Source organism: Solea senegalensis, linkage group LG18 (genome assembly GCF_019176455.1).
Source record: "Solea senegalensis isolate Sse05_10M linkage group LG18, IFAPA_SoseM_1, whole genome shotgun sequence".
NCBI lineage: Eukaryota > Metazoa > Chordata > Actinopteri > Pleuronectiformes > Soleidae > Solea > Solea senegalensis.
In genome coordinates, this window is record NC_058041.1 from 13,956,081 (window position 1) to 13,964,784 (window position 8,704).

The 8,704-nt window shown below is 42.1% G+C and overlaps 1 protein-coding gene across 1 annotated transcript; it reads left to right on the plus strand.

The window, feature by feature from the left end:
* Nucleotides 1–79: 79 nt before the first annotated feature.
* habp2 (hyaluronan binding protein 2) lies at nucleotides 80–7,864 on the plus strand. The gene is made up of 13 exons (XM_044013466.1): nucleotides 80–185; nucleotides 273–291; nucleotides 382–477; nucleotides 1,411–1,521; nucleotides 2,571–2,687; nucleotides 2,766–2,882; nucleotides 2,994–3,165; nucleotides 4,733–4,824; nucleotides 5,359–5,611; nucleotides 5,718–5,860; nucleotides 5,945–6,082; nucleotides 7,284–7,429; nucleotides 7,518–7,864. The coding sequence occupies exons 1-13, from the start codon at nucleotides 108–110 to the stop codon at nucleotides 7,671–7,673; spliced, it is 1,638 nt and encodes a 545-aa protein (XP_043869401.1). The 5' UTR covers nucleotides 80–107; the 3' UTR covers nucleotides 7,674–7,864.
* The last annotated feature ends 840 nt before the right edge of the window (nucleotides 7,865–8,704 follow it).

Sequence of the window (8,704 nt, forward strand, 5' to 3'; positions counted from 1 at the left end):
TCAGATCAATGGGAGATATCAATGATTACCAGGAGGGAGGGTCTCAAGGTTCCTGTGAGGGATTATTTAGGACCGTTTCAGCAAAACCACAATATTCTGGTCCCATCATGGCCGGACTCTACATGAAGTCAGTCTGCTTCATAGCTTTACTCTCACACCTGTGTGCACTCACTGCCTTCGGACAGGTAAGTGGTATTTGTGAATGTCGTGGCCGTGATACAAGACTCAAGTCAGAATAATAAATAACTGGTAAATATTTGGTTTAATTACAGAGCTTCTCAAATGACGACGGTAAAGACCTCTTTCACTCAGATTTGTTTTTACCGTACATTTAAACTGTTGTTATACTGACACATTAAATGGCTCTTATCTTCCTCACAGCTTATGACTATTATTATTATTACGAGTATGTCACTGGAAGCCCTGCAGAGGACACGGATTTGAATGACTGGTTGTATGATCTCCTGGATTTCACAGGTAAATGTCTCTGTCAGTGAGCAGTGGATTGAAAGGAGGCTGTTTTAACTCCGACAGATCATTTGACAGTTCAGGTTTTTGATGTGTGGTTGTAAGAGGTGTTGACACATGCTCAGTGCGCCCCCTGTGTCTAGAACCAGCTTTAGGCACGTCGTCAAATGGAGAAATAAAGCCACAGATGCCACTGTGGTCAGCAACTGGCAACCCAATAGCATTAATATCCAGCCCAACAGTTCTTTAAACTGTTGGCTTTTCTTCATAATAATTACGAAGTCATATAGCATTGTACAGCCTTTATTCTGAAAATTCTGTGGACATTTTTGTACAGTTTACATTAGAATAAAAAAACTAACTGTTTTGCCTGATGAAGACATGATGTTTTGGCCCTGTACTCAATTGCTTAGAGAAATATGGTCCCTATAAAGGCCAAATTGACTTTATAAAAATTGACATAAAAAAGAGAAAGAGCAGGCTAGAAACTACATTTACTTATTGAATACATTTTTACTCCACACCACTCCATTTCAGATACTGTTCTTTATTTTATTGTATTTCAAACCCACATAAATAAATGCATTCATTCAATAAACTCCAGTTTGAAGCCACCTATTTGATATTACCAGCTGTCAATCACACTGGTGTCCACTGAAATGTGCCATGTGGGAACATAATTTATTTTTTGAGAAGACCTAAAACTACTAGTGATGAGACCCTTAAACCCTCAGGAAAATGTTTGCTGCTGATGTTGTAGATCAGTTCCCTGGTGTCTTATTTTTGGGAGTTTATGGTCATTACATCACACAATCACAAAAAACTGAATTGTCCCTTTACGAACATCTTCCAGTACAATCTGCAACTCATTGATTAGTCCGGATCTCTCCGTGACTGGTGAACACAATCTATGCATGCTGACGAGATCCTGTCTCCATGTAGATCCGTGCGCCTCAAATCCGTGTCTGAACGGTGGCAGCTGTGCTAGCGATGCCAGTGGGGGCTTCACGTGTCGGTGCCCTGATCCTTACACAGGGAAGTGGTGTCAGAAAGGTAGGTCTGTCGACCTGTGCTCACCTATGTGGTTAAAACTGATTTGTTTGAACCATGTGACCCCAATCACTAAGCAAAAAGCATTCACTGATACAAAAAGCTAGGCAGTCAGAATAAGCAAATATACCAGAATCACTGAGGGCAACGTCAAAGAGCACAAGGGTCACACACTGGAGGCTGAAACTACAGAGAGACAGAACTGATGAGGGAAGACTTTATACTGCAGGTGTGGCTAATTGCACACAGGTGCACGTAATGAGGGCGGGGCATGCAATCAAACAGTTGGGTGTGGAAGTAAGTAGAACTGCAATGAGAGAAGAAGATTTCAAAAATAAAACAGGAAACGGCCCAGAGTGAACAGATGTTACAGCCACAGGAGTCAAACTATCTCAACAGAAAAGTATAAACTATAATCCATCCACCTGACAAGTGTTGTTTCACTGGTGGTCACAACAAACTGACAGTGCAGTGTTTCATTGCATGGAAAATGGACGCACAATTAAGTGTTGCCTTCATGTATGATGGGAAAGGAAACTGAAATGAACTTGTCTTCTCTGTAATTCATTTCCTTAATTCGTTAAGTGCATATGAATATGGTAACAGAAGCCATACGGGTTTAACCCTTTACAGGGCACTCACTTTTCCTATAGAAAATCAAGGTCCATGAAGGTACCATATCTGGTTCCTTGCCCGTCTATGGTAAAAAAAATTATATCCAATGAATATATAAGAAAACCGCAAATAAAGTGAAAGGAACATTATTTTATTTTAGTTTCTCAATCCTGGTCCTCGGAGAGTATGCTCCAACACATCTGGTGTTCGGAGTTTCTGAGATATTACCGTAGATGCAGGAGAAGACCGAGCCGAGAGATCGTACTTTTTGCATTTTGGAAACGTTTCGGATGTCTGCGGAAGTTACCAAATATAGTTATATATCAATGTGTAATATTCCTGTTACTGATCATTCCTAAGCCTTTCCTTAAATTGTCCAAATCAAAATTCAGCCATTCATTCATTAAAAATGAAATGAATGTCTTTTTTCTCCTCAGTGAAAGACGTTTGCAAGAATGTGAAATGTGGCAACGGAGACTGTCTCCTCACGTCGACTGCTCCGTTCTACCAGTGCAAGTGCAGAGCTCCGTTCAAACCTCCCGACTGCAAGAGAGGTCTGCAATCTTTCAAATGTGATTGAAATTGAGAAAGATTTGGTTGGGCGACACTGATGTTCTTGCCCGCGTTCACAGCCGCCCCCTGCAGGTCCAATCCCTGTCAGAATGGAGGCAGTTGCACGGTGGGCCCCAAACGTACCACCTTCCAGTGCTCCTGTCCTGTTGGGTACAGTGGGAAATTCTGTGACGTGGGTAAATATAACTCTCTGATGAATAGAACTTCAACAAAACACTTCACTCATCTATGAATCTATCTATGATCCAGAGCAATTAAAAAAAATCAGTGGTCCACTGTGATTCTAGGGCCTAACGACTGCTACCAAGGTGATGGAGAGTTTTACCGCGGCATGGTGAGTGAGACTGCTGAAGGGGAGACGTGTCTGGACTGGGATTCCTTTTTCATCGCACAGAAAGGGGAGAATCCCTTCATTGCGTATGCAGGCTATGACGGAATAGGACAGCACAATTACTGCAGGTGAGCGGCCATCACTGATGACATAACCATGTGACTCATTTTGGGGTACACTTCCGTAGTTGCAAAGCTCCAGGAGGATCATGTAGCCCACTATGGTGCACGAAGAGTCACTTGCGCCCCCTTGAGATTCCAGTATTTTTAATAATCTCCTGATTGTTTCCTGTGTCACGACGTAGCCAGCCTGTCTGCATTTCAAGTGCATCGTTTTATATGCATGAAAAAGCATGCTGTATTTACTCAAATGATCTTTTAGAAACATCACAATCTCCAGCACATACTAGTGTTCTTTTTCGTCCTGAGGTGCCTGCACAACGTCGATAAACTCATAACAATTCCATCAAGATGATTTAAAGACAGGGGAATCTCCCAAAGCAAAGTCACCCTGGATTAAACTAAACAACTGGGATATCTCAGCTTTCGAAATTCAGCGATCAAGACGGGGAAGTTTCTCCACTTCTATCTCATTCACTCAGAAAAACTGATCAACTGTTGTTGTTGTTGTTATTATTATTCTGCTTCTGTTTGGTCTTACAAAAATGATGTAACATCTAAAAATGGGCAATACTATCAGACCACAGGGAGAGTTCTAGCATTCTAGCCTCAAAACTCAAGCAGTCGCATTTCATTCGAGATCCAAACACCGTTACATTGAGAAACACAGCGAGTCCTGTGGAGTTGATAAGCTTAATTGGCATTATTTTAACTAATTTGACAATGGTTTAAATGTGACAGATATTTGTTTATATTTCATGTTACGCACTACAGTTTTGTTAATGTTGAGAATCTGTTCCAGCTCAGGGAAAGAATGCAGAGCAGAAAAAAGAGGCTGAAAAATAGCACCTGCCAAGTTTGTGCAGTGTCAACTTTGGCTTTGTTTGGATTAGAAAGGAAAAAGAACAAGTAACACACTGGCACTCCGTGAAAATGGCATTAGTATGTCGGTGTGATATGTTAGACATACACATGACAGGCATTTACATAAATGAAGTTACGAACCAAAACAAAAAAAAACAACCCACTAAACTCCATTTGAATTTAAATGGAAACAGAAGAACACAGTGAACAGAGCGTGCTGATTCTCTGGAGACACAGGGAAACTGCAGCAACCTGCATATGTAACCTGTCAGCAGGGTAATTAGCCTCAGCTGTGGGAGAACACAGGTGCTTCCAATTACACCTCATTAACACAGAAACCTGTGACCCAGATTCATACAACCTCTCTAGCCCTTCACTGAATGACTTTCTTTTCTTGGCTTTATCTGGACAGATATTATAAAGGGAAATGACATTTCCTTTCCTTCGCCTTTACCCTTTTATCTATATTTTAAAAGAAAGCAATAAACTTAAAACAAGGGGGGTGGGGGGAAACATTAAAGTTTAATCAGGAGCATGGATGAGGGTCCAGGGCTCGTGAGAATCTTTTCACAATTTGTGATTGTTTTAGAATAAGCTAAACATAAATAAACCAGAAATAAATAAGTGAAAATGTTATTGTATGGAGCTTTTAGATTGATCCTTGATTACATTTATTGTAATGACCCTGTATTGAAGTATTTCTGTATTGAAGGAATCCCGATGGTGATGATAAACCTTGGTGCTACATTAACAAAAAAGGCAAACTGGACTGGGATTTCTGTAAAGTCAGGAAATGTACAGCAGGTGAACAAACACACACACACACACACACATACACACACACACACATGTTAACCAGGCTAACAGGGGACTGTCATTCTTCACTCACTAACAGGGTTTCTGGTCATTTTTAAATAAAAACAACAGCATAGAACATTTACTTTAAAGGTCTTTTACCATATTATTACTTCAAATGTGCTTTTTAATTCTTTTTTTGACAAAAAATTGCATCCTCTCTACCTATCAAACAGGGAACCTCCCAATAGTGAAACTGTCTGCAGCCATTCTCACCCAATGAGTGTCTGTTTACTGCACACACACACAGCATTCATAGTGAGGACTTTAACCCTAACTCTATTGACATAACCTAACCTTAACTATCACCACTAAATACCAAACCCTAATCCTAACCTTAAAACCAAGTCTTAACCCTCAAAAGCCCTTTTCCTCACTCTCATATTCCTCACTTCCTATGGACACAAATACCCACACAACAACAACACACAGACACACACTTTCCAGGGCTCGTATTTGATGGTTTACATTTTTGTCTCGCAGCTCCCGCTACGCCACCAACCGTGCATGAAACCAAACCGACTGCAGTCACCCCAGGCAGGCAGTTCTCTCAGTGTGGGAGGCCACAGCCTGGCCGCTCATCCCGAATCATCGGAGGGAAGAAGTCTCTTCCCGGGGCTCACCCTTGGCAGGTTTCCCTGCAGACCAGAACCAGGGGCTCCTCTGGACCCTTCAGCCACATCTGTGGTGGCATCCTCCTGGGGTCCTGCTGGGTTCTCACTGCTGGTCACTGCATGTAAACGCTCAAAGCGGTCATTTATTTCCATACATATGAGCGGCATTCAGCGTCAGCCTCTTAAATCAACACCTTTGTGGGACTGTTTGTTTGTTTGTTTGCCCAGTGAGAGTGGAATGGAAATGCAGGTGGTGCTGGGAGGAGTGGACATAGAGAAGCACGAGGAGTATGATCAGGTCATTCCCGTGGCGAGGGCCATTGTGCACGAGAATTACAAGCAAAGCCCCTTTGCTGTTCATAATGACGTTGGTAAGCCGCTGTTTGTGTGTAATGACACACATGCAAATGGACTGAGTTTTGACCCTGAAGTGTGTTTGTGCCTCTCGTGTGCAGCCATGCTTCAGCTGCAAGTCACGCAGTCGCCGTACTGTGCCAAAGAAACCCGCTTTGTGAAGGCGGCCTGTCTGCCGAGCCAACCGTTCAGCAGCGGGACAGAGTGTGTGATATCAGGATGGGGCGTGACTGAAACACGTAAGTATGTCACCTTATACTGTAGACTGCTGCATGGGATCACTCTGACTTCTATTGTATCTCTGTGTCTCGCTTGGTCGTTTTAGCAAAGGTTTCACCATCATTTTTCAGTTATAACCAAACAAAATGGCCTCTACAGACCTCTACACATTTCCTGTGACCTCCTTTGGCACTAACCCATCTTGAAAAGAAATATCTTCACAAGAGCTTTACAACATGTTTAGTATCCATTTTTTTGATAGTGGCCTTGCTGATGCATATTGATGATTTTATATTCGTCAAATAAGACCAACGTTCAGTTACATCACCATGAATTAAACCCATACATCGTGTCTTGAGTAAACCTGCCATAAAAAGGCTTTTTCATAATTAGTAAATACAAGTGTTACTAATGACATTCATTAGATTTATATATGGTCATTATCGCTTTGCAAACCCACCGGTGGCACTGTGTGTGTCATGTCAGCAACGGCGATATTTGAAGTATTAAATAGGTAATAAGACGTTTATAGGAGCAGTTTGGGAGTACATATTTTTACGACACCACCGTAAACATCCATCTATCCATTTATCCTCACTGTCGTAAAAACGTTCCCTTCCCCCTCCTCTCCTGTCCTGGTGCAATTGTTTTTAATGGAGATGGCGAACACATGCCGCAGAGCCATGAACATGCCCGTCGGCATCTGTTTTCCATGCTTCTGTGTTTTTCAATTCTCGCTAATTGAAAAAAAAGCCAGTCCAACGTTTACCCGTGTGGCTCAGACAGTCGTTTCCTCTTCCTCCAACAGTGGTTTGTCTTTGTTTTACTTTGTCTCTTTTTGGTAGACTCTGCCGTGATGAATGTCTGAAGTAACGCTATCGCTTCCTTGATCATATAGCCGCTACCTGGCTACTTTTTGAACTCCTGATTCTGAGGACTCTTTTGCGCTAAGAGACAGTAGAGATAACTGAGATAACCTGTTACTCTAATAGTAACTGTATAATAACTGGACAACTGGAGCGCTCTCTTTCTCTGAACTGCTCTGTGATTGGTCAACTTCTCCCATCATGGGCTGGATTTCCCCAAGGCTGTAAACGAAGCCAAGAGCATTTCAATTACATAATCCCGGAAGATAATCATGGAAATTACTGATCAATAAAGCCACAAATATTGAGGCTACCCCAGCTTTATAAGCACTCTCTCTCTCTCTATCTTTTGCAGAAAAGTATGGTACTAAGCATTTGCTGGACACTCGCGTCCTCCTGATCTCTCAGGAGAAATGCAAGGCTCCTCACGTGTATGGAAACTTGCTGGATGACAGCATGTTCTGTGCGGGCAACATGCAGGGAGGTGTCGACTCCTGTCAGGTCAGTGCACACGTTTATAAACACGTTTAAAAACATGGTTATTGCTTCACCAGTACAGATTAGTATAAGTCGCTCTCTGTCCCTGCAGGGCGACTCTGGTGGTCCTCTGGTGTGTGAGAGAAACGGGACGCACCACATCGTTGGTGTGGTGAGCTGGGGCGATGGCTGCGGCAAGAAGTACAAGCCCGGAGTCTACGCCAATGTTGGAAAATTTACTGACTGGATTGCTCGTTACTTACGCTAATCATGAAATGGATGAGAATTACATGCAATTGTCTTTATATAAAAAAAATATAGGCCTATCACTTGTCTGTAAAACCCTGGTTCCATGAAACTGACTTGGAGCTGTCAGAGTGCCAGGGTTGTGGCCATATTGTGGTTTTTAATGCCACATGGGATTCATTTCTAGGCAATAAACACAAATGAATAACATAATAACATTTTAATTCTGTACTGTTAGGGATAAAAAGTTGGTACTGTCCTCCCTTAACCCCTCAGCCCTGTATTCTTAAAGACGTTGGTGATTGTCTGAGTGTGAGAGGCAACAAGGGTTTGAGATCTCTTCTTCTTCCACAAAGTTCCGGCAGGCTGTACACTAAGAGGTGCAATGCTGCCCTCCACAGTTCAAAGTTCCCAATCACAACTTTGAAGTCCGTACAGTCCAAAGTTCCTCAGTAATGTTTTACTACATTGGTTTAAAGACTCCTGCCTTTGATTTGGCAAGTGTTGCAGACAGACAGGGACCACAGACAGACAGACAGACAATCCTCTTTAGCCCGTTTACAAATCTGTTTTCTGAGTGTTTAGCCTCTCAGTGATGATTCACTCACAAACACACACACACACGCACTCACTGCTTACACAGCGGGGGTTCAGTGTCGGGTCCGAAGACACTTCAGCATGTCGACATGTTGAGGAGCCAGGGATCAAACAGCTGACCCTCTGATCAGAAGACCAACCTGCTGTACCTCATGAGCCACCGCTGCAGATTGAAAAGTTGACTTCAGACAGTGATGATTCTTTCACTGAACTAAAACTTTGATGTGTTTTTACGTTATCATTTACTGCAATACTTATGTTTATTTAATCAGATTTGAGTGATGATTCCATATAGATAGTTTGTATGACCAAACAAACAAATGTGTCCATTACTTTTTTAGTTACACAGGGAAACAAAATATTTAACCCAGTACAGTAAAGACAGATTATTATGTATTGTAGTTAAGTTTTTATGTAATCACATCTGTGATTACTGCATAAAGCTAAGCCATAAAC